The sequence below is a fragment of the Anomalospiza imberbis genome, chromosome 2 (assembly GCF_031753505.1).
Source record: "Anomalospiza imberbis isolate Cuckoo-Finch-1a 21T00152 chromosome 2, ASM3175350v1, whole genome shotgun sequence".
Lineage (NCBI taxonomy): Eukaryota > Metazoa > Chordata > Aves > Passeriformes > Viduidae > Anomalospiza > Anomalospiza imberbis.
The window spans coordinates 114918633-114945919 of record NC_089682.1 but is presented as its reverse complement, the minus strand read 5'-3'; the positions used below and the strand labels follow the sequence as shown (position 1 = coordinate 114945919).

The 27287-nt window shown below is 36.5% G+C and overlaps 1 protein-coding gene across 5 annotated transcripts in view; it reads left to right on the top strand.

Annotated features, from left to right (window-relative positions):
• Positions 1-27287, top strand: part of GABRG3 (gamma-aminobutyric acid type A receptor subunit gamma3) — a 296317-nt gene that overhangs the window by 79178 nt on the left and 189852 nt on the right. For 2 of the 5 annotated variants that reach the window (XM_068182679.1, XM_068182676.1), the window contains exon 1: positions 18379-18660. The exons of the other annotated variants lie outside the window; for them this stretch is intronic. Coding sequence is in view for 1 of the 2 variants with exons in the window: in XM_068182676.1 (XP_068038777.1) it covers positions 18552-18660 (109 nt within the window). In the remaining variant the exon portion in view is untranslated. Of the gene's footprint in view, positions 1-18378; positions 18661-27287 lie in introns of those variants that run through there. 5 annotated transcript variants of the gene reach the window in all.

Below are 27287 nucleotides of genomic sequence, written 5' to 3'. Positions count from 1 at the left end.
AAAGCCTGCTGAACTACTTTGAAAAGTACTAGAAACCTAATAGAATGTTTTCTTCTATGACGTGATCTCCCAGGAATGCAGAGCTTTGGCAAAGGAATCCACTTATTTAGTTGTCTGAAAATACATTATGGATGCTAAGTGCAGCTATCAAGTTTGTAAATTCTGGTTTGTGTGAATTTCATTTTTCAACTGCCCTTTGTACAGTAGTAGAAGTCTGTTCAGAGTATTGTGTCTCCTTGAAACATCTGTTTTCGGCACCAGTGAAGATAATACTGAATGTAATCTTCAATGAGTCCTTGATTTCAAATTGTGGCCGAGTGAAAGATTGCGTGAAAAGGTGTGTGGTAGGAAATCATGTGTTACGTTGGGTGATGGAGAGTGAGAAACAATTTCATCAAAGAATATTGAATATTCATATCAAGGGAAAAACCACATCCAACAATCCTACATCTGAAAGAATCCAGAGTTTTGGATTAGTGCTACCTCATTTCTGTGTCTTTAGACAGCACTCTTTCAAGTTTAATTACCTGCACATAGGCTATGGTGGTTTAATCCCAGCAGGCAATTTACCTCCACCCAGCCACTCAGTGGGATGAGGAGAGAATGGGTATGGTAAAAGTGAGAACACTCATGGGTTGAGATCAAGGCAGTTTAATAGGTAAAGCAAAAACGATGCATGCAAGCAAAGCAAAACAAAAGAAGAAATTAATTCACCAGTTCTCAGGGGCAGACAGATGTTCAGCCATCCCAGGAAAGCAGGGTTCCATCATGCCTACTGGACTTGCTGACAGATGCATGAGGTGGTCCCTGAGCAGCAATCGGCACCTGTTGCTATTTGAAATCTATTTATTTCATAAATCTATTATGTAGTAAATATATTTATTTCATAAATCTATTATTTATTTTATTTCACATAACCTGTTGTTATTTGAAATCTACTTAGACAGCTACAGAAAATAAGTAGCCTGATTGTCTGGAGGCCTTGAGCCCTGTAGCTATTATCACTGAATACCTTTTTATTATATTTTTCCTGTTGGCCTTCATCAGGTCCATAAACAGTTGCTAGAACTCTCCAAAAAAGATATTAACAAAAGGTTTCCAAATAGAATATGTATTTGTTTATTTAGTGTTTACCCAGGTTTTGAAATTATGAAATGGAAGATAGATTTGCTTAAAGAAAATCTCAAACCTCCACACCATCTGGAGCAAATCAGGAATTTGTCGGTTTTACCCTTCTAGAACGTTGTTTTTTATTTTGCTCTTAAAACTTGTTCAAAGAGAAACTGACCTTTTTAGAGAAACCAATTATGTTAAGAAATCTAAGCCAGTATTCAGATGCTCTAAGAGTTCTTTATTGTTAAAAAACCATTTTGGAAATACTGACCCTTCTGTAATGCACTGTCAACCGTAGGAGCTGCAAGGCTTCAAACTGATTTGCAACAGCTGAAGTTGCACAAAATTATTCATTATGCTGATTTTCATTATCATATTTTATGTGGGTGTTTTTTCCCCCATCGAGAAGTCCAAGTAAATAGCCAAAATAAGACAGTTTTGAAAACAACATATGAAGGGCTTTGGAGTGGACGTTTTATATTTATAAGTAACTAAAAGCTCCTTCTGAACTGTTATGTAATACGAAAATCTCCTGACTAAGGAAGCAAACCAGATTACACTTTTCTAATACATTTTTCAGTAACATTTAAAAATGGGATCCTGTTCCAAATGATGCAATAAAGAATATCAAGCGACACGTTCTAGAACATGAATTTTAATATATCTGCAAAGTTTTGATGTTGCAGATTCAGATCATAATTTGCTTTGAATACTGATTGTTTTTACCTAGTCCTGAAGGATGCTATTATGGAGACTTCTAACAGTAGTAAGAGAGCGAAACACTGTAAGTCTGTGAGGACAAAAATAAGTTTTCAGAACAATTGCTTAGAAGTCCTTTGTGATCTCAGCAGCGATGGTATTAATAATAAGTCTTGTATTGTTTATTCTCCTTGTTCAAATGTGTTTCCTGAGACTCCAGGCCAGCATGATATATGTGAGTAAACTCTGGAAAAAAAATAGGAGAGTTCCCAACTAAACCTGCAGCTCTAAACCAGGAAGTACAACACCCCCTGACACTCAGTCCTCACCAAGGCTCTGGAATCTGTGCAAGACAGTTCTAGAGTGAAATATTTTCAGTATTCATCACTAGGGTGTTTTTTACACAAAAATTTCCAAAGTCAGTGAGAGAAGTCAGTGGGAGGAGGGACAGGTGGGGCTGCTGTTGGAAGCTCGTAGAGAAGGTACCCTGCTAGTTTTGTCTTCAAATGAGTAATTTACTTCCCCTTTGTCCTCTGCTTTCCACCCTTAGCACAAGAGATGTGATTGAATTGAAAAAAAAAAACAGCTTTTAAAATAAAACTTGTTTAAAATGATCTAGGAATGGCATTGAAAGCATATGCTGCACACCTACTCTATAGAAGTTGCAGTGTTGATAGGTTCCCAGACTGCTCCCTTTGCCGTGCCATTACCATGCCTTCAGTAAAGATTAACATCTGTCGCATGTTTATTTTTCCCTGTACCCCAAGGGAACAACTGTGTGCAGTGAAATATATATATTTTTGGTTTATTTTATTAAATTTATTCTGCCCACATTTACTGTAATTTTTTTATATGAAGAAGGGTCAAAGAAATAGTCTGTGAAACTGAAAAGTCAAATTGTTACTGCCTTTAGTCTTTTGAAAGATCTACCCATGATCTTCAACTGTCCCTGGAGGAAGCTAATTTTTATCGAGGACAAACCTTTACCTTCAGGGTAGACCACTGAATTGAATGTTTAAGCTAAAAAATACCTATTTGTATCAAATACTGTAATAGTCAATGACATGATTGATAACAGCCCAAATACTCTAGCCAAGAGAATTGAAAAGACAGCATCACATGGTAACTTAAGTAAGTTTTATATAAATGCAACCCCTAATATTACTAAACTCCATAGTACTCTAAAAAGAAGCAGGGGGAAAAGGAAAAAAAATGTTGGAAAAGCAGTCCTAAAAGCATATCCAAAATATTCCATTCACTCCTATATAAGCATAATGTTTTTTCTAAAATTACGTTTTTGAACAGTATTTGGTATTTAAAAGAAACATTAATGAATTCCACCTTAAAATTTTCAGTACACAAATAACTAAGTAAATTTATAAACATCACTTTTAAATACCTGTTTTCAAAGAGAAAGTAGATAAGAGCAAATAAATCATTGTAATGAGAATAAAAGGAAAAGCCCTCAGGAAGGCTGTTTATAATGCATCTTGCAAAGAGCCAGACTTTCTTTAAAGTAATTCTGATAAAACTGAAAAATGTTGCCGCTGAAAAACTAATGGGTAAAATTCTATAAGAGGTATTATAATTTCTAACAAAGCAGCTAAACAGAAGCAGAGTGACACCTTTATTTCCCCAGGCTTCATTAAACAAGTATTACAACCCTCTTAACACAGATTGGAAGAAATAAAAAAATTGGTCCTGTTCAAATAAGTGAAATCACATCCTTGTAAACCAGTAAGATGATACAAGGTATGGTACAAAATGGAGGTTTTCTGGTTCTTTTCAGGGCAACTCATTTGTACAGCACCAATGGTGGTTTGGCAAGTATGAAACAGAGAAAGATTTCCCTTTTAAATGTAATATGAATTAAGACCAGTGCATGGGGGAAAGAAGAAAGGTGGCAGGTGAACCACAGTAGTTATGTTGCTGAGTCTGTCACTGAAGCTTCAACTAAGACTTGATCAACAAGATATTAAAAATCAGTGTAATTCTAAGAGTGACATTTACCTACTCTCAGTCTTGGTTGTTTCTGGAAATTTCTTGGTGTGTATAGTCCAGCCTTCAATAACTCTCAAATTAAAGACATTAGCAGAGGCGAGGAAAGAAAACACTGAAGAATCTTCAAAGTCCCCTTCAAGCATTTCCATTTGCTATTCACAATGATTACCTTCATTGTTGTTATGCTGGTCCAAAAATAATTAAAAAAAAAAAGAAACGTGATGAGTGATGTTTCTGAGTCCAAGTAAGTTGCACAGCCCCAGGAACACCTCTTGTTGTAGTAAATATTGACTCTAATCTCTGTGCATGGGGCATAGAAAGCACAGGGGCCAGGTTACTAGATTTCCTTGTTTTTCAACTGGAAACAGCTGTATTCGGGCTTTAATGATGCTCAAAGACTACATTATCATACATCAGCATTTTTTTTTTGTAATACAGCTTTGATTATACTTTGTGACCCCAAGCTTTCAGTAATCCTCAAGAAATGAGCCTGAAGATGTGTTTGGACCATCAGACAACATTAAATGGGCGCTCCCATGCCATTGGGATCTGAGTGCTGAGCAACATAGAGCCCGCTGACATTATTAATTGACCAGTGGAAACATGATGTGGACTGAAATGGGCCAGAGCACAAGGTGATACCTTTAGTAAAGTCTTGATAAGCATGAGCTCTATGAGGTTACTTCATCCTTTATCTGTGCAGCAACATCACTGTAACATCATTGGTTTTGCTGTGGATGTACTGTCATCATTAGGCCTTGCATTACCAGAGTCTTCTACTTCAGCTGCATGTGGTCCACATTGCATTGAGGCAATCCCTGTGCAGCTAATGGAGTAAAGCAGGCTTCTAGAGCATAAAGCACTTTCTAGCCTCTGGTTTTTCTATCAGATCAGGGACTTAGTCATGGTCTGACTTTTTTTAAGTGCAGGTATTCTTTCCTTGTTCCTAACATCAGTACTCCATCAGTACTCTACTGCAGTCATATTTTGAAGCTTGTCACCTGTCTGGTTACATTAATTAGTCCTTCTCCTGCAAGTGCCAAATCTGTTAAATTTTTTACTTCTAATTTGCCAGCTGCATTAAGAAGTACTTCAAAGAAACTCTTGTTTTTTTGTTTTTTTTTCTTTTTCTTTTTCTTTCAAAGGATTCTTTGAGTCTGTATAAATTGGAAACTCTTAAATTGTAGACTTTGTACATAAAAATACATTTACAGACTGCCTAGTCTTTATCTTTGCAACCTTCAGCATACTCAGCTATCGTTGTGGCATGCACAAATAGGCTGTCTTATATGTGATATTTTCTCAGGTTATTAACCTCTGCCATTGAATCTCTTCCAGTTGTTTCTCAGTAGATTGTAGCATAGTAAAGGAAATATAAAACTGTATAAAATATATTTATTGTCATAGGAAAACAGACACTTATCCTTCAAAACTTAGTTGGCTTATGTTCGGAAAGGAAAAGCCTAAAGATTATTTTTGTCTGAAAGTTTCATCAGAGATCTCATTCTTCTATTAGAAACATCAGAAATTTGTAATAATACATTATACCATCAGTTCTTATAGTGTTCCCATCCCATGGGATTTTCATGAAGATGGACCCATATTAATGTGGATTTTTTAATGCGTTATTTTTGATATGGGGCATCATTTTAAAATGCAGTGGTCAAAGCAATGACAGAACTTAACAAATAGTGAAAAATTGGTTATTCTGTCTCACTTCAACCCTTTTCACCTATGGAAGGGCTTAAGAAATGTATCTCAACACTTACTAATTTTCCATTTTTAAGATGGAAAGACATAGAAGGAAATAAAAAGAATGGTCTGCACTGGTCATACTATATTTCACTTTAATGGTACAGTCAGTTCTAGATTAAACAAAATCCAAGAATACCAGATTCTTGGTACAATAGTGGTCTCCCCTGTTTCTATTGCATGGAATAGAAAAAGTGCCCAGTTTTTGGAAGAGCTGTTATCTTCTCTTTTCCTCTCTTGTGATGTTAAGGGCAACACAAATTTCTGATGAGTGATTGTACCACCTAAAGAGCTCTTCATTCTACGTCCCTCCTGACATGAGGACTTCTTAACTGAACTGTCCCATAATACTTAGAATAACAATGTTAATGCTTTTAAAATACTCCCAGATTGTAAATAATACCAACCTTTGTAGCCCCAGTGGCTATTTTGGTATCTACTGCACTAATCTTGTGTTTCTCCCTGATATGCATCTTCCTGGGGTTGGGCTGCCACCTGGTCTCTGCTCTCCAGCAGGAAGAAATAGAAAGTGGAACAGATTTCTCCTGTCTACTCTCCCTGTCCCAGGGAAGCTCCTCCATCAACACTCCACAAAGAACAAATATTACTGAAAAGAAATTTAGTGAGGATGGGAGCACTCACTGCCCTTCTCAGCCTAGTAACTTATTAGTTTTGTGGATTTGGATTTGGTGTTCTGCTTTCGATGTTAAAAAAGGCTACCGTCAAGATTGTTCTATTTCAGGAGGGGCCTGAGCTCACTTCAAGATTCTGCCCTATGTGACACTGAGTGCTGCTGCTTTGTGATGTTTCAGAGTAATGTGAAGATAAGGCACACCAAGAGAAAGTAGGGATCTGTCTTTTCAAAGCGCAGTGATCCATCTGGTAAGGCCCATCTACCAAATATAACTCGAAATAGCATTTGTAGGTGGGACGTCCAAATCACCAAACTCTTCACTCTGATTCCTTTCCAGGTGAATGTAGGGAGCTGGTGAACTTGTCACAGACAGAAGTACATATTTAAGTTAGATGTACTATTCAGTCAGAGGCACTGTGTAGCTTCTTTATTATCTGAGTTAGATTTGGCTTGTAGATATTTATAACAGTAAAAAAAAAAAAAAACCCAAAACTTAATGGACAATAGTATGTGCCTACATCATGGTAGAATTCACATTGATTTAAATAATTAATAAACCATTACTTTATCATTTTTCACTAAGTGAAAATTCAGTCCGTGTATTTGTACTTTTCCCCCCTATATTTATAACTTAGTTACAAGGATTGTAAAGGAGATGTGTGTAGGGGCAGGTAGAACTGAAAGAGATAGCTTACAAAATCATGGAAACCCATTATTTTAAAAACAGTGTCTACAAAGCCTAGAAGATATTAAAGAGAAATGAAGTTAACTGGTTATCCTTCAAAACTACTGTTGTGGAATAAAAAATTAATGATAGATGAATACTGTTTGCACATAAAGGCCTTTATAAATAGATCAGAGATGCAGGAAGGAAAGGAAGGAAACTATAATAGCTCAAGGAAAAAAACCACAATGATTTCTGCTATTTTGCTTAGCAAGTGAAAGCACAGCCTTGGTAAATTTGTCTGTGAATCTTTACACACTTTGAAAGATATTTTAGCTTCCAAATTAGGCATTCAGTTATTTTTGAGTGATGCAACATGATTAAGACAAAGCAAAGTGAAACAACGAAACACAGGGAAGACATGCCATGAATAAGGCTTGTAGCAAATAAAACTAGTGTAAATTCTACTGTGAACTCTATGTGCTGATGTGTAACCCATCTGGCACCCAAGAGGTTGGTTACCTCTATGCTTTGATCTCCACAGCAATGGAGACTCCAAGTAGGAGGATTTCAGACTAAGGAGGTGTGCTCTGCCTGGAGCTCAGTATGGCTCTGCAGCCTTCTTCTTAGTATTATTACTTTAAGTATATAAAGAATTTTGGAATTGTCCCAAGTACAGTTTCTTTTAAAAGAGCAAGAGGGAAAAACCTCATCTCTTTAGGATGACATGAAATAAAATACTAAACACTTCTTATGTTCATACTCAGGCGCATGTTGCTTAGGAATCAGGAAAAAGATGTATATACAAGTAGGACAAATTGCACCCCACACTGTGCAGCGCAATTTTTCAAAGTGTTTTGCTTTCTTGTTTTTCTCAAATAAGTGCTGCCTTACTGCACAATGCCAGAAGCCATTTGAGAGGAACGGGCAGAACTTAGCAGGATTTGACCCAGGGGAGGAAAGATTGCAGAACTGCTTTCAGTGCGAAGCTTTGTATCACAATGAGAAGAAAACTCAGTGATGTTAAATGTTCCCAACCAGAGAAATGGAAACTATTTCATGACAGTTAAGACACTGGCTTTACAAACAGTGCATAAAAGGCAGGTGGTCTCACAGTAGTTGTGGTGAGAAATAAAAAGATCCAATCTTGAAAGAGCTTTTCTTTTTTTTTTTAACTGTATCCACCCATGAAAGTAATAATGAGATCTCCTGTGCTAGATCTTTTGAAATGGGTTTTAGAAGTAGGAGGTAATTTAAAGCGAATAAAGCTGCCAAAATGTTCTGATTCTTTGGCTGCTGATTATTATATGATCCAGAGTCCCCTGAAGTCTCTGGGCAGTCGTAAGCACTTCTGATGCTGTTCCTCTGTGCTTTTCTAGAAGTAATGCTGTTGTCAAGACATGAAATGCACAGAAATATTCATGTCACATAAAGCTGCTGATGGGACTATACATGAGTGAGTGACTTGTAGTCTGAGTCTGTAAGGATTTGTGCATGCTTTTAAACTTTGAACCATAGTGATGAGAGTGCTGCCAGTGACTGAGCTGTGTTTTATTTGAAATTGAACATTATGTCTTACTGGATATTACCTAGGTAAGAGATGAATCCATTCCTGTTTTGCAGTGTTGAATTGCCCTTGAGGTCAAAGAAGATGTGTGGAAGTGGGCTGAATTTTTCCATTCCTTTTGCTGAAAATAGGTGGTCCAGCAGATTGAGCTTGTATCCCACTGCTAAGACCCACAATCAGTGTTCCCACTTAGTTTAGACCTGGGACTTTTGAATAACCTTGTGCTAATTGAAAGGAGAATGTTGAGTTTACTTTTTGTGACTTTGTTTGGTTATTTATTATTTTCTGGAGGCTGTTTAGTACAGCTCATTTCTGCACATTTGCAAGGAAAACACTAATGAATTGAGGAAATTGAAAAAAGCAAAAGAAAGGGATGCAGTTCCACTGTCACATTAGCAAACAGCATGGCTTTCAACAGGCACTGAGGGAGGGAGCATTTGCTAATGTTAGGATAATTTTTAAGACAGCATGTAATTTTACAATTGACAATTGGAGGTGAAACAGTGAACACAAATAAATCTGGTTCAGAAAACAAAACTACAATGACCTAGTGGGGTTTCAGGGCCTCTTGACAAAAACAACTGTGACAAGACTTGTCATCTCTGGAAAGAAACCAATTCAAAAATGACTACTTGAGCGTTTTAGCAAAGAGGAGAAACTGTTGGAAACACATCTACATTCCAAAAATGTTAAAAGGCTTTCCAGTTTCCAGGAATGACAATTAAATTAAGTTGTGAAGGAGTATCTCCTGCCTTTAATGACCCCATTCAGAATTAATTGTGACTGGACTGTCTTGTTCTGCGGTATGATTCTGACTGCAGCGTTGAGAAAAAACAGCAGGAAAAAAGTCTGCTGTTTATCTTGACATCAGTTTTTCTCATGTTTTCCTTCCCTGTTTTTTATAGAAATGGGGTGTGTGTTTCAATTTGGCTATCTGTTTTGCTAGCTGCAGCTTTTTATGAATGTGATACAATGTCAGGCATTTCACACTGAATGTGCTTTGCATATGCTATGCCCTTGAATTGAGGCTCCTATCCTTCCCCTAAGAAACAGGGGAACCTCATGTTCTGAAATGCTCTTTTCAGGAAACTTGAAAGGCTTTTAATTTTGCATGGACTCTTTCCTCCCCCTTTTCTCTTATTTCTTTTTTCATAGCTGTCAATGCCACAGTGCTCCAATGAATATTTCTAAAAATAAAAACTGCAAATTATAGGCCTTGGTTTACCACAGTGTTGCAAACTGTTATTAGCAAACAGTCTCTAAAAGCCACTGGTTTTGCAAGGCATGGGGTAGCTTAAGTCCACAGAACTGTATTGTTCTTTTTCAGCTCCCAGTCACCATATATTTTAACTATATATTTTTTTTTAATACTTACTTGCTGCTTTAAAACACTGGGACTTGTTTCCAGCAATGAATTAACATCCTGTCTATCTTTCCCATGATTTTCCAAAGAATATATGAGTTAGAGGATGAATAACCCCCAGGACATCCTCTTGTTAGAACCTGAGCAAAATTTCAGCAACATGTGCCTGCTGAGGTTTAGTGCTGAGCTTCACACACAGAATGACATAGCAATAGTGCATTCCTCCCCTTGCCTCACCCAATAAATCCAATCCTCCTTTTTAGGGAAGCTGGTGGAGTAGCCAGGAGCTGAGACTGTGCTTGGAAGGGTTTCAGAGCCATAGGAGCCATCCATAGGATTTGCGTTTCAGTTCAAGTATCCCAAGATTTTAACACCTGTATCCATACTCTCTTTTATATACATCTCACACACACCTAGAGGTCTTGTTGCTTTCACATCTCATCTACCATCAGCTGGGAAGGACTACCAGAGCATTTTTAGGAGGGCAGATAGTTAAATACTGTTAGCATACTGCTGGTACTGACCAGCAAAAGTGGGCATGACATTGAAACTCCTGCCTTGAAAATGGTTCTGCTCTACCTACTGTAAGTCCCGTGGCGTACATGCCTAACACATTTGATTTGTGTGTTGTCTTTTTAATCTGAAACTTTATTTTCTTTGTCAAAATTTACACTTCTGCAGCTATGGTCATTGCCCTGATGCCATGACCCCTGTAGGTGCCTCACTAGCTCTTTTTAGTTTGTTTTTCAAATAAATGGCTTTTTAAATGTTTGGGGTTTTTTTTTAGGAAAAACTTTGGATTTGTGAGTCCTCAACACAGATACTGTTTTAATTATAATGATATGAAGTACTTTTTGTTTTGGTAAGAGCCAGGTTTATAGACTAGTCCTTCTAAGCTTTTCCATAGACAATGCTCAGTCTGCTGATGAGAGTCGTCCTGCATTTTGGTAAATGTGGGTGTCTAACACAAGGCAATTCAATCCACTGTCTGGCCACCTTGCTTCAAGTATTTTGGCGTCAAAGTCCCTCTGTAAATCTAGGGGTAATTCTTAATTAGACAGAGCCTCTAGAAAATAAAATGTAAACCAGAATTATTTGGAAAAACAAACTGGAATGCAGTCTTTCTTAAAACGAGCTTCTATTGGATCACAAATTTATTATATAATGAGCATCTTTTGGTTTTTTTTTTATTCTTATGAGTCCTTACTAGTGAGAAAAATGAGAAGTGGTTGATAAAATGTTGCAATATAGCAAACATTAGACAATCTATTTCCCTTAAGAGCTTTTCAAGTAGCCTTATTCCAAGAGGGCACTGTAAAATATGCCTTTTATCAATGTGTTATTCTACAATTCCTAGAATATATTTCTTTAGAAATAGAACCTAATAATGAAAATTGGAGAGCACAAGCTTCCACTGTCATTTATTTTTGAATTGTGCCAATATTTTTTGTTGTAATGGAGAAAAATGGCTTTTCTTTGGAATGTCCACATTAGTAGTCAGTGGTGGTATTAGCTATGTAACACTTTATCAAATTTCAGAATTTGACTTACAAAAATGTTTATTTTTTTAAATTAGACATATTATGAATACTGTATTCTGATTATAATCTCTTTACTTGTTTGTGTAGCAGTAGATTCATATCTACCACTACATATACACACACTTCTCCACATCACTCTAAGTAGTGATGTAGGGTTGTACTAAAATAATAAAATTTATACAAGTAGAAAAAATTTTCTATTGTCATGAATTAAACTCATTATTAAATAAAATAGATCAATTTAATTATATTATGTATATATTACATATTAATATTCTAAATTAATCTATTAATTATTAAAAGAAAGTAATGGTTATATGATTCAATTAGCTTTGTATCAGTTGGTGAATATCGAAAGCAAACACATAATTCCTTAATCTGTGATTTGAATACCCAAATGTTTAAGTTATAACAGGTATTAGAGTACAGGATGCAATTTAGTTTGAAAAGTATTTATGTTTTTTTAGAATTTTTTCTCCATTCTTTTAACCTTCATATTGAGACTGGTCAGTGTACTGGTGTAGTGGAAGTGTTCCTGCTGGTGAGGAATGTTTAAGGTAGAAACGGGTGGTGGTGGTGGAAGTCTGTCAGGAATTCAATTGCTAAGTGTTTCCTACTACAATCTTTCAAAACCAAGATAAGTTTAGAGAAAGTTCAAGACAAGCAATGTTCCTATAGTAGTATATTCCTATGTAAGCATTTTTACTAATGTTCATCTGGATAAAAGAAGAAAATGAGAAATAGAGTAAGAAGGCACTTAAATGAGAAGACCCTTGATGTTATGTGTTGTGACAGCTCTCAGAGTAGCTGCACTTGATTCATGGCTTTTCAGATCTGTATATAGATATTTTCTTTTTTTAAATCAGAAATACAAAAGTATTGATGTTAGCACAATGACCCCGATCCCACAAATGTTGTCTGTACGCTTCTGAAATTGAAAATTTGAATATCTCCATTTAAGTCCACTGAATTAGTCATGACAAACTAACCACAGGTATGTACAAGCAGAAGCAGGCTCTAGTCTGAGTTGCCAGGAAAAAAAGCTGTTGGGATAATATTTTGACTGAGTAGAGACCAAAGTTCATTTGAGAGGCAGAGGCTGTCATTAACCTGTCAGTGTGGGAACAACTTCATCCATGGTGGTCCCTCATACAGCTTTTATGAGCCAGAGCAGATGCTGCACGCTTGTGAATAAAGGAGACGCACGGTGGCTACTGCTCCTAGCAGTAGTTTTATTTTTGAGATGAATGGTTGACACGAAATGCTTCTCCACAAATGAACACTGAGAGCACTGGGGACCCCTTTTGGAGGTCAGGACCTTGTGCAGAGTGGGAAGGATGGATATTCTTCCTGAGCAAATTAATGGACATTGCAGATACTTCCCATGACTGCAATCCATAATTTAATGCACCAACTTGGTTTCAAAGGAAGTTATATATAAATCTGTAGGTCTGCATATGCTCACACTCTGCATATATAAACATCACAGATGCTCTTTCTCTTCCCTTTTCCCTTTCCCTTTCTTTTTGCTGTTAAGTTTTTTCCCTTGTTTTATAGAAGTGGTGCTTTCAAGAGCTCTACAAAGGGCCTTGGAAATACTAATGAAATTATGTTTCTGCCATGATATAATTTAGTAATTTTGTCCACTACATCTGCTGAGGGATTTATGCTGGGATTTTGTTTGCAGAATACAAATACTTCATAGTCTTTAATGAGCATAGTTTTATCCAATGTTCTTTAAAATATTTTTATCTCTTAAAAATTAATTACAAAAGTAGGTAAACTTGAGCTATGTTAATCTATCCTTATTACAAACAAAAGAAAACTAGTATCTTCTGCTTCCTTTATAATTAAGCATCCTCTTTTTGTAAAAGCATTTGCACATTTAAAAAAAAATTATATTACTTATGAAATGCATGCTTAGGTTTTGACCAGTTCAGGTAATATTTACAAGAGTAAAGATAATCACATCAGTTATACCTACAGCAATTAAGGCATTATTTGTCCAGGTAGTGCCAGCAAAAGTCAAAGGCTTCCTTTTGATGCAGCTGAGTTTTGTGTTTGTGCTAGAATGTGTTTTCTGAAAGTCCTACAATATTTAGATACTAAAGGGGTCTGGTTCTTCTGTTGTTTACGTTTTATCTTTATTTTCTTCCAAGCTGCAAAGTTGCTTCTTTAATATTTTGGCAATTAACACAAACAAGAGTGCTGTGAGTACCTCAAGGAGGTCTTTTCAGCCTTGGCTTTTTTCAAGACTGAAGCATCTTTAATAATTCAAATCTGTGGAGTTTTTATATAGCTTGGTATGAATCTGACAATCCCGTTGAGACTGAAGTGTTTAGAAACTTTTTCAATTACTTTTTAAAAATTCTCGAGTGCAGGAGAGGGGCTCTTCTTTTTCCCTTCTGTAAATCCAAATTATGTCCATAGTCTAAACAACAGCTGCATGCATGATTCCAAACTCCCTTTTGTGTCAGACACTCTGACCATCCTGGGCATGTCATAAGCCTTTATCTGATGTTTGGATTTCCTTGTAGTTTATTTTGTTAGCTGTAAAGGTTCAGATCATGAGGCTCTTTTGCCAGATCTTTAATACCTGCTGTGCTGTACAGCCTGGTAAAGGTAAATCTGAGGCTGTGGAAGGAGTATCTCCACATATTCCTTGATTTCTCTCACATACTGTTACGGAGGCAAATAAGGTCAATTAATTAGTTTTTTTGTTTTTTTGTTTTTTTTTTTTTTTTTTTTTTTTTTTTTTTTTTTTTTGTTTTTGTTTTTGTTTTTTTTTGTTTTTTTTTTTGTTTTTTTTGTTTTTTTTACATATTAAAAAAGTATTTCCCAGGCTGCCCAGGGCTGGGGGTAACACTGCACATTTCCTTGTAGGTTGTGTGGTATGAATAGATTGGTGTCTACAAGCCTTCTGCCAAGTGACTGCTAACCTTATGTTACCTAACTGTGGGAAAGTTTTTGGTGCTGCAATCTGATAACAATTTCCAAAGACAAAACAGCATTGATTTATATTGCCTTTATATGCTCTTTTACCTAAGAGCATGTGTTCATTCTTTCACAACTGGATTGACAAGTAAGCACTAAATTAATTTCTCACTTGAATATTGACTGAACTGTTAGTTACTGTTGAATATGGATGTCTGCTGCCTGTTCCTAATAAAAAACTCCCAAATCCAAAATATTTGCCTGTAGCTAATTTCTTGTCTAATTTCTTACCCTTTATATTACGGATATTGAACCTATTCTACCTAAAACTTCTTTTTTTCTACATAGGTAAGCAGTTCTATAGCAATTTAATATCTTTTATACCAGAACAACTATCCTTGGTATCAAAATGCTCTTTTTTTTCCCCCTGTTGCTTCAGCTTCTGATCAAGAATAAAACATTAAAAAAAACCCTCAAACTGTGCTGTGTTATAGCACTTTGTATTATGTTACAGGTGCCAGAGAAGAGGATTTGTCTCAAATGCTTCATTAATATAAAAGTGTTCTCTGATTTGCTTTTTACACAATTTTATTATATTTTCTATAGTAGTAATTTCATTTAAGTTTTGTTCCAACAAGTGTCAGCTGCAGGCAGATTTTTGGGATCAACCTGTTCAATTCAACTCAAGTAAAGTAAGAGCAACAAAGTATTTCTGTCTTACTGGTTATTCAGTAATGTAAAGCTACTTAGCTTTCACTCCTCTACACAAATTCTGTGTCAGAAATAAGCAGATTGAGCATCTCTGAGGTTAGTTTACTCTTTGGTAGAGGATGGAACAGCATACGCTACTTCAGTCCCCTAGCATGCCTTGTATAAACCCTTCCTACCTACTCTTATAAATGTAAACTTTATGCTATTATTCTCTGCTTCTGCCACAGTTTTTCTATTTGGAATATGAAATAATTTCCTACTGACTGTGCTCTTAGCTAAATCTAGGTAGAAATTAGCTGGGAACAAATCCCAGGAAGTATACCAATAAATATGAAGGAATAGAAGATGACTTTTCCTTTTCTGACTTTATGTTTTAGTAATATTCAAGTGTTACAAATGGAACTATAGTCAGCACACAGTTTCAATGTAGCTGTGATTGTTAATATGTAGTGCTCTTTTAATCATTGCAGTCTTTTTTTTTTTTTAAGAATAGTGAAAAAAATCTCAGAATGATGTCAAATCTAACAACATTTAGAGGGAGCAGAGAAGATACACATTCTTTCTCAAAGACACAAACTGATAGTAAGAAAATGCAAAGCTATCCTTAAAATGTAAATATATAGCTTCTCTAAGAAATGCTGCAATGCAAAAATGGCATTATTTAAAGAACATGAATAGTCAAAACCAAATAAGGTTTTTCTTTAGGGGAAATCCAGTGAATCTGCTCTATAAACTACAACAGAGCTGCGAAATTCATCAGCACTACGGGCACTTGCTGTCCAACTTAAAGAGATTGATGGATTTACAGAGCACACCAGAGTTATAGTGCAAAAATATGTGGAAAACCAGCTTGTGTGCATTGTCTAAGAGATAGGTAACATTGGGAACTGTTAGTTACAGTGATAAAATTAGAAGAAACAAATATTTGTATTTCAGTACTTACTGTATTACTAGTATGCAACAGCTGTATCTTACAGAAACAGAGGAACCTGATTCAAACACTCTGTGAACCATGGGAATGGTTCAGTCTAACTTTCAGCCATGTTTTTGGATCTTTTGCTGCCTTAAAGATCTAGAAATAAAACAACACACTTTTGAGATTAATATTAGTATAGGAGGTAATATAAAAGCTGGTCTTTAATTGGAGACCTCCAGAGGCAGATACGGATAAATGCCCACCCTACACAGCGCTAATACAGCTTTATAAATTTAGCAAATTAGCATAATTGACAGGAATTCCCAATTAGCAGCTCAGGTGATGAGGTAATTCCCGCCTCTGGTTCAACCCTTTCTGGGGTGCCCCCTCTTGATACTAGCTGTACTTCAGTTGTGAGAAAGTGTCCTGGGAGAGTAGCTCATTCTTGCTTCCCAGAGAATTTAGCCTTGGATACCTTGGAGCCTCTGGTGAATATATTTTGTCTTTCTGCCTATCAGGGAAGGAAAAGTACTGGAGTTAGCTAGGAACTGTATAACTATACAACAATAGTCTACAGAACTACAAATATATGAAGGGAATAAAAAAGCAAAAATAATTTTGGTATCACCTTCATACTGTAAAAACTTTATTGCTATTTTTTTTTTTTTGTCTAGAAACAGCATTAGCAACAAAGTAGATTGTGCATATTTTCCCCTCTCTTTTCCTTACTGATAAAATTTTGCTTTCTCACTGATTCCTTTCTCTATTTTCTCCCCCAGATTTTTTTAGAAGTAAAGGGGGAAGATGTCTTGTGACATCCATAATATCTTGAAGTTTTCCAGCTGATATTCGTCCATTTCATAAAGCAGATGGTTAGATGACCTCCTTTTTAAATGTATTTAAGGACAAAACTTTTTTTTTTTTTTTTTTTTGCTGAGATAAAATTCTGATCTCGACATATTGACAAAAATACAACCCTAGAGGGTAATATTTACCACTGTTAAATGCTGCAAGGGTTGACCATCTTATTAGACAAAGGTTGTTCCACTTTCCTCTTGTTAAATTGGCAGAAGGTTAAATCTCTGTAAGTAAAGAATGACCTTAAAAAAACCCACGTCTTTATATCAAATGCTTGACAATCAATTGGCTACTGCCACAATGTAGGTTACCTTGAATACAGCAGAAAATGCTACCCTGAAGTTTGCTGACCTATTCCCTAAAGGATAAAAGAGTAAATAGCTGAAAAGGTTGAAAAATAGAGCAAAGGGAAATGGCTTATTTGGAATGTGGAATTGACCAAACCAATTACCACAGTCTGAAATCCAGATAAAGCAAAACTTATAGGTTATTCTAGTTGTTTATTAAAAAAAAGAAAAAAAAAACCAAAAAACAATATGGATGCCTGACTAGCTTCAGTATCTAGAACTTTTAGGACATATGTTGAAGTTGAGGCATATATTATGTCTCAAAATATGCAGCATATTTGTACCTCTCCAAGAAAATACAGGGAAAATGAAATGTCCTTCACAAAAAAGAAAAAACACTCTGAAACCAACCAACCAACCACAAAACATCAATTTCCTGTAATAATTTTAAGAATATGAAAACATTTGGATAAATCTATGCCCAAATTCAAAGTGGTTCCTTGTATAATCCTGTATTTTTTCCTCTCTTTAATAACACTATATGCATTCTAACCAGTTATGAGTCTGATTCCTTCCCAAAGGTCACAAGTGTAGATGTCAAGTTCTGAAAAAGGAATCTGTACTCCCTGAATGTTCAAAGGAGGAAAAAACCCAAATGCTTCTAGAGTGTAAATGGTTTTAAGAACCTGTTTTTCCCAAGAGTAGCCTAGGGTGAGTAGTTGACATGTGGAATTTGTAAATATCTAAGTTGAGTAAGACAAATCCTACCTGAGAAATTCACCTTCAGAGATCCTTCTCTGTTTTTAGTCTTGCTTCTGCTTTAAGTCGTCCACTCACTGTATCCTGCTGGTATTTCTATGTTTTCTTTCTTTTGTAACTTTTATCAGCTTTGGTTTCTTTGTCCTTTCCAACTCACCCTCTCCTCAGTTTTCTCTAGTCACTTGGCTGTTCTCAGGAAGCAGAAGTGGCCTTTTCTTCATGTTCTCCCTCTTTAGCTGGAAGGCACCCAATGACCTAAATTATTATTTCTGCAAGCATCTGGCCCACTGTCAGCCATAGGAGGAGGGGAACAGCAAGCTAAGTTGGTAAAGTCAAGTGGTATCACAGGTCTGGCATGGTAAATTGTGGTGTAATTTATGCAGCATCTACCTTTGCATACTCTGTTTTGACTTCTCTTTACCAACAAACCATGTGCTATTTTGACAATTACCTGTCCTGTGTAGGAAAGTATATGGCTAAACCAGAGGCCAGTTCAGACATTCTGGTGCAGTGTTTTCAAGGGGTATTACCTCACAGTAGGATCTGATGCATGGAAACATCTTTCAAAGGACTGGATGTACATGGATGCTTGGCAATGTGTCTTCTTGAGACATTAATTTGTCTGGGATAATATTTTGTCCTATTTGTGCTACAGGTTTATCTGAAGGGAATTTTAAACTGTTCTCAGTGTGGTTTCTCACCGATGATGGCTTTTTGCTGTCATCTGTGATTAACTGCTGCTTTGACTGCAAATGTCCTCTAAACTGCAATCACAAATATCTGCCTTCATTACTGAGAGCAGGAAGAAGGAAGTTGTTCAAAGAGATTTCCAGAGGGCAGCTAATAGCTTATGGGCAACTGGTGAGTAAGCAAATGTATTGTCCCAGGATAAAATTCTTCACTGAGGGGAATGTCTAGATTGCCTTTTAAAGGTGCGTTTCTCCCTCTAAGGTTTTCAAGAGTACAAGCTTTTTCCACTCTGAACGTAAATTAGCCAACATTGTCAGAGATAGACGAGACCTCCTGAGTTCTGTCTAAACATATCCCTGCACTGCAAAGGAATTTTTAACAGGGCCTCTCCTGTTGTTTGGTTTACCTTTATGCCCAACATTCTTACTGATTATATATTTTGTCACTGTTACATGGAAATGATGACGTTGCTTTCTTATTACCATAAATTGCATCTTACTTTCATAAAAGTTGTTGAGAGTGAAGGGAATGCCTACTTTGGCGATTACTAGTCAATCTTCTGGAAGTGGATGATTGTATTCCAAGAGACATTTTTTTTGTTCCCCCCAAAAATTGGCTAGTTATGATTTGGGTGGCTTCAGCAACTCAAGATGATTGCTGGGCAGATATGGTGACATGATGGAGCCTGCCATTCAGCATAGTTGTATGCCAACTCTTCAATTAAAAATTTTTCTTCCCTTTTGTTAGCAAGTCTTTGATATGGCAACATCTGTGTCAGCAAACACTGTTGCTGCCTTACTTTACCAACTTTTTTTCTATTTCTTTTATTAAATATATAGTTACAAATTGCATGTACTTTTGTAACATTATAAAGTTATCAACTCTTCACTTAGTTTGAATTAATTATGAATTGCAATGGAGCCTATTTATGTATACAGGATGTTTGGCAAATTAACAAAATGGATTGTATCTCATTGTCAACATTTCTACAGTGACTTTTAAGCCACACACAAATACTGTTGCTTTAGATATACTTTTTATATTAATTTCTTTTTCTAAGGTTCTTAGCAGTAATACTACTCTTCAATTTGCCGTAGTGCCTCATTTGAGATGTTCAAACTGGTATTCACTCTGTAGGTATTGACACCAAGGAAATAATTTCCACATGAAAATTAATGCTTCAGCATCTTCTGCTTCAGCATCAAGTGTAGCAGGCTAAACAATGAGTATATATTTGCACTTCATTATGTATTCCTCAATTTCCTTTCCAGTTTTAGCAATGTGGACTTTTATCTGATTGTGCTATGAAGATGTTTGCTTAAATGGTGACCTGTTGGTAATGTAGGCTTTGGAAGTACTTGGATACTCAACTGCTATTCATTGGAGTACACAAGCAAAATGCTGCTGATAAGCATAATTTAAGGGGAAATACCTCAGAATGTTTGTAATTTTTTAAATTTTTTTTATTTTATTTTTATAATACATGACTATATATTGCCATAGACATATGTAGTATTTCAGATGACAAGTCTATTTGTTACAAGTGCTAGACGTGGTATTAAAATGAGTAGTGCAGACTTTATTCTCAGTTAGCTTTGTGATCATTGCATGCTTGGATGTTAGATTAGGCTCTTCATGGACATGGCTTTTATCTTCTAAGTTCCCAGAAAAGAGTTAAGAAGTCAGCAGACATTACACACATTTTTTAAAAGATCTGCATTCCTTTAATAAATGAAATAATATCTTAGTAGGAGTCTGAGCTTTCTTAGTGTATTAAATTGACACTAATATATATATTACCAGGTTTTCCGGTTAATTGGGTTATGATAAATCACCACGCCTTTAATATAATAGCAGCAATTTGATTGTACAATAAATTTGAAATGTAAATCACCTACTGCTAATGTTTTGAAACTGTGTTCTATCAGAAGCTTTGCTGAATTACAGCTATCAACTAATTCATAATTGCTAATGAAGGTTAAATTGAGGTTTGGGTAAGCATGTTCAAAATAAAAATATCAGGTGAAGGAAATGGTTGGGTACTGATAGGGATCTGAAATCTGGCTAGTACAGCTTCATACCACTCTTCAGTCTTCCAATTTATGAGATACCAGTAAACCATTGCTGTAAGTTCTTTACATTGCAAATGTGGTATAAATAGCTTCTTGATCAGACTTTGGAAAAGCTCTGTGAATAAGGAAAGTCTTAATTGGGACTTACATAAGAAGAATACTTGTGGCAAGCACATACTTATAGGCAATTTTTTGCTATGCTAAAAACCATTCTTTTAGCCTGTTCTCATTTTTTAAACTAATATTTGGAAACTGCTATTGACTCCCTGATCTACTTTTGTATTCTGGTTACTGCATGTATTGTACTTGTTGTCTTGATTGGACACTCTCAATCAAACAGCCATGTTTACATTTATAGATTAAAAGGAGAGAAGGATCTTTAGATCATCCGGCTGGCCTCAGGTATCACAGTGATCAAAACAATGTTTCTTCCAGCACTTAATTTAAGGAATTAATGCAGAACATACTAATTCCAGCTTACATGATATACCCCACCACTGGGAATCTGAAAACAGATTTCTTCCCTTTCATGCTAGGTTCTCAAACCAACTCACCTGAAATATTTGTGGTATATAAAGCCACACTTTAACCCCCAGGAACAGAGATGGAGTTGATTTGCAGAGTAGATGCTCATAAAATTTTTAAATGTAACATTAAAAAGTGTATAAAATATTACTGCCTGGGGTACTGTAAATTTGCATCATTTTGCTGTACTTCCATCTGTATACACTTATTTTTACAACAACTGGCTGTGAGGAAATGTTCAGAGACATCTGCAGTGCTAAAAGCACAGTGATAATCCAGGAGACTATCCCTCAAAATACAAAATATTTTCCCATAAATATTAATCCCTTGATAATAAAGATTGCAAAACTATTTCCAGTTCAACAGCAGCTATTTGGGAAACTTATTTTGTCTTGTATCAGAAAATAATAATAATTTTTAAAAAGTGGGAAACTATTGTTTGTCTGCATGTCATTGAATGGCTTGGGTTGGAAAGGAATCTAAAGATATTTTAGTTCCAACTCCTGTGCCATTGGCAGGAACACATTCAACTATACCAGGCTGATCAGAGATCCATCCAATCTAGCCTTGTACCCTTCCAGTAACTGTTCATCGACAAACTTGTTCTACCACCCTCACAGTAAAGAATTCCTTCCTAATATTGATCTTCCTAATTTGATCTAAACTTATTCTCTTTCAGTTTGAAGCCATTCCCCCTTTTACTGTCACTAGATGCTGTTGTAAATTGTCTCTCTCCATCTTTCTCGCAGGCTCTTTTCAGGTACTGACGACCACAATTTCCTGAAGCCTTCTATTTTCCAGTCTGAACAATTCTAATTCTCTCAGCCTTTCCTCGCAGCAGAGGTGCTCCATCCTCTGATCACTTTGGTGCCTCTCGTCTGGAGTTGTTCCAACTGGTCAGTGTCCTTCCTATGCTGGGACCCCAGAGCTGGACACAGCACTCCTGGTGGGGTCTCACCAGAGCGGAGCAGAGGGGTACAATCCTCTCCCTCACCCTGCTGCCCACGCTGCTTTGGATGCAGCCCAGGACACATTTGACTCTCTGAGCTGTGAGTGCTCATTGCTGGGTCATTTCCAGCCTCTCATCGACCAACACCCCCAAGTCTTTCTCAGCATAGCTGCTCTTGATCTGTTCATCCCCCAGCCCGTGTTGATATTGGTGGTTGCCTTGACACAAGTGTAGGATGCTGCACTTGGACTTTTAAAATCTCATGACTTTCCCAGAGGCTCACTCCTTGAGCTTGTTCAGGTCCCTCTGGATGACATTCTGTCCTTCAGGATGGAGTGTGGGATAGAGCTGCACTTTGCCCAGACAAAGCAAGGGAGAAGAGAAATAAAGGAAAAAAAAAAAAAAAAAAAGGAAAGAGAGCAAATAATATCATCAGTTCATAGATCCTGTGATGGATCTGACACAGAAAGAGAAAGAGAGGAAAAATAGAAGACAGGGGAGGGGCACTGATCTATTGCCTTCTATAGTTAACCTGGTGCACGCTTCTTATGCAAAATAATGTTTTGGCACATGCACAGCCAGCCCCTTTTGAAACCTCCAGGAGATGAGTGGGAGGGTGGGAGTCAACCTGGACATGCTGAGCACAGCTCTCCAGGTGGAACCAGAAGTTGGCTCAGAATAGCACTGCCACACCTCTGCAGGACCCTCTTTTCCAATCACTTTTCTGTCGCGACAGTTAGAATGTTTGAGACAAAACATTGTGCCTGATCCTCCATAGTCCCATAGTGTTATGTTCCCTGCATGTTCAGGTTCTTCCAGTGGTCATAAATATGATTTTTACTTACAGTGGGATACACTTTGCTCCCCCAGTCCCTATTTGGCTATCCATCCACTCAAGAGGTGGGAAGAAGACCAAGGCAAAACTTTGTTGAGTATCTCAGCCTTCTACTCGTCTATTGTTACTAGTTCACCAGTACTGTTTTCAGGGATGGGGGCATACACCTTCTTTGACCTTCCTTTTCTGGTCCTATATTTAATTATATTTTAATACTATGACATTTGGAATAACCTTTAAAAATATAATTTTTTACTTTTCTGAACAGCAAGTAATGGCTTTATTGTTACTAATAATAACAAAACTAATAACAAATACTAATAACAAAACTATAATTTAGTAATTTCCTTTCCTTACTATGTTATTTAAGTATTTTCATTTTCTTCACACTACAAAAGATGAAGTAAAATATTACTTTACTGGATGAATAAATGGGGATTTACTATTTATTTTCACCCACTAAGGCAGTCAATATGAAACTTAGTTCTCAAATTGATAGTTATAGCTGTCTGATTTTTGTATATTAATGCAATCAGTTCACTGTCCTACCCAGAAAGTTTTAGGAATAAAATGATGTACACATTGGAAGCTAGAAAGTTTTCTCTTATGATTTTCATTTTGTGAATAAAGACTAAATTGCTACCCATATAAATTTCTGTCTAGCTGACATAAGTCAGAACAAAATATTAACTATTCTTAAACTTTTTTGTGTGATTTGAAGTGGCTTTGTTGTCATCTGTGTGGGTCCAGTATATAGAACAAGCTGAGATGAGTTACATATTTATAGTGCCGATTTCTCAAATACTATCAAAACCCTTCTTGGTTGTCTTTGTGAGAGAAAGTAGGTCCAAAAGCGACAAGTCATTTAAAATGCTGCACTTGGAAAGCCTGTGCTCTTCTCCTTTGAAAGATCTTGCTAATTCTGGCTCACTTTCATGATTTTTAGTGTGTGTCCAAAAGTTTTAAATGTCACCTGTCTTTACATGCTTGGCACACTGAATAACTTCAAATAGTAATGCCCAGTCTTCTGCTCCCCAACAACAGATTCATAATTTCATCTTTTAAGCAACTTCTATATGTTAAAGTTTAGCTTTTTATTCTATATATGTATATATTTAAGGTCATAGAATCATGGAATAATTTAGGTTGGAAGGGAACTCCAGGAATCATCTAGTCCAACCCTATGCTCAAAAGTAAGTCAGATCCAGTTGCTCAGGGCCATGTCCATCAGGTCTTTAACACCTCCACAGATTGTGAATCCACAACCTCTCTGGCCCCCTTCCCAGTATTTGACCGTATTCAAAGTTCTTTTTCTTTTCTTTCCTTTTTATCTAATCATAATTCATAATTCTCCATGTTCCAGCTTCAGTTCTTTGCCTCTTACCCTGTTGCTGTGCAGCATCAGGATGAATCTGGTTCTGCCTTCTTATCAGGCAATAGTAAAAATCTTGGCTTGAGCCTTGTCTTAAGGGTGAAGAGAACCAGCTGTCTCAGCCTCTCCCTTTATCTCATGTGCTACTGCCTCTGAACATCTTGGGGTCTTCTGCTGGATTTTCTCCAGTGTTCTTACAGTGGGGAGCCCCAAAGTGAACACAGTTATTCAAATGTCACCCCAAAAGAGTTAAATAGAGGGGAAGAAATGCATCCTTAACTCCTACTAGCTGTAGTCATTCTAATACTGTTCCACATTTTTTATGACTGTTTATGTAGCTAACTACATATAGCTGTAGCAGCTTTGGACACTGCTGCAGTTCTACCTCACGCTAGCAGAACAGCAAAAGGCCATCTCTTTACCAGAAACAAAGTACTGAATCCAATTTTATTTTCTGTGTGTGAGTAGTCTACTGTTAGGCAGTGTTTTCTTCATGAAGTTGTTGATTATGTTGAATTTTTCAGTATAGGCTTTTACACGAGCCTTTTCGCTCTACAGACTACTCACAAACTACTTTATGAGACTGCTCTTGATTTGTTATTCACACTGGGATTGCTCAGCTAAGCCATATAGTTTTAAATATAATAAGAACGTCTAAGTTAGCAATATGAATAATTTTTCATGAATACTGATGTGAATTATTGCATAAGCCTTCACAGACACTTAATGCTTTCCCTGATCTTTTGTACACATCTGAGCCCTCCTGGGAAACTGACTGCTGGTTGTAGATGGCTGAGCAGCATTTCTGTGCTTTCTCAAGGGCTGGATGCAGCCAGGGTGGGACTGGAGTAATGACTCTATGGTGGTGGAGCAGCTGGTTTGTCATCCCATCTGAAAGATATGGCCCACAGGCAGTGTGGATGGTGAGGATACTGCCATGGCTTCTTGGAAAATCTCTTATGTGTCATCCTGAAGAGTGTTGAGGATGATCTTTTTAGTATTCCATTATTCCCTTACTTCTAAGTGGGAGTCTTTCTTCCCATTCAGCCTTCAGATCCCTAAGGCTCTCCTCAGTCTAGATAATGTAATTTGGGTTATAGTGTACCTAATTATTATGCAGTTCTTTTCATCATTCTATGAATTTTCCTATACAGCTTCAGTGACCTTACACTAACTTACACTAACAGAGGATTATTTTTTATTCTTTGAAAATGGAAATATCCCATCTGTGAAGAGTATGATTGGTAATTCATATGCATCATGTGAATATTCTCTCATATACTTGCATTGTCTACTTCCAAATAGTTATGGTAAAGTATAACACCGTATAAAATAGCATATAATAGCATATATCTGTTATGATGGGCTCTTAGTTGCCATTTTAGCTTGTTCTTCAGCTATAGCTGTGGGAAAAAAAGGAAAAAGCTGCATGGAAATGTCTTTCATACACATATAAGTGAAAAGTGTCTACTTTTGAACAACATAAATAAATTTACAAATAAGGGTGGGTGTATCCTAAAAATGAAAAAAACCCATTAAAATAATTCTTCTCAGCTGCAGATGAAATAAGAGATGAAATCTTTATACCAAGTTGCAATCTGTACTGACATAAAAGGAGATTTATTAAAGCTCTCTCCAAGATGTTTTTTTAAAATTAATTTCTGTCAGTTGAATTTCTGGCATATTTTAGAATCGAGGCTGATTCTGACTGAAAAAATAAAACTGATGCAAAGTTAGTATTACCAGTAGTGTTGGTGAACTCTGCTTATTTAAAGCTTACCTTTTTTTCTTTCTTATTATAAATAGGTGTGGTGTCTTTATTAAGTTAGACGTAGAAGCATCTCCCAGTATCCAGCCATGTGGTCTAATCCGCTTCATAAACTAGAAAAGCTCAGTCTTAAAATCTGTGAAATGTTTTTCTCCTCTAAGTCCTGCTGGTACACCAGGTTCAGAACCTTCCCTGGTGGGCAAGATTGTGGACACAGAAGCATTTTCAGTTGAACAGTAAAATAATTTATTTAACAGCAATTCCAGTCTGATGATTGTGGACAATTCTTAAAACATGGAATTACAGAATAGTTTGGGCTGGAAGAGAGCTTTAAAGGTCATACAGTCCAAACCATTTGCAATGATCAGGGGCATTTTTAACAAGACCAGGTTGCTCAGAGACCCCTCCAATCTGATCTTAAATATTTCCAGGGATGGAGCATCCATGACCTCTCTGGGAAACCTGTTTGAGTGTTTCAGCACCCTTGTGGTAAAAATCTTCTTCCTTATTCATATCTAAATCAACACTTGTCCTAGTGCAACCAGGCCCTACTTGAATGCAATCATGTGGCTGCCTGGGGCTGCAGCTATACAATGAGTTATCCAAGACATCTCATAACTGCTGAAATATTTGCAAGGAGATATCACTGCTTTTATGTATATAATAGATGTAGTTCTTTTTTTAGTGGAATAATATCCCAAGTCTTGGGTTTAGTTCTTGATATTTAACTTATCTCATCTATTTAGAGATTAAACAATATGCTCAAAAATTGAACTTGATCTTGTAACGTCTGTGCTTTTGAAAGCATGATATTTAAATTTTTATCTGTTCTTCAGCAGTGTCCACTACTTTCTGACTCTCTGAATGTATATAATTTGGCTTTCCATGAATTGGAAATTTTGTTGAAATTATCACTTTTGCCTGACTGCTTTTAATGGTATTGTCCCTACCTTAGAAATATGCTGGTTTAAGTCTTTTTGGACTGAATATACAGACAAGTGTCTTTTATTTCTGCCAACTTTCCCTCTGCCATAACATGAGGCAGGATAGCTAAAGCCTTCTCTCTCCTTTTCAGAGATGCTACAACCGAGAACACCTGATGAGACTGGATGAAAAGCTGTCTTGACAAATTTGTTACACTGGGAACAACTTCCATCTTTAGACATAAAATAAAAAGTGGCTGATCAAGCTCCCCACATATTTTATTAGTCTAAGTTACTTGGTTACCAACTAACCTCGATCTCAGTCAAGAACAAACGATGTGCTCTTTGTCTTCC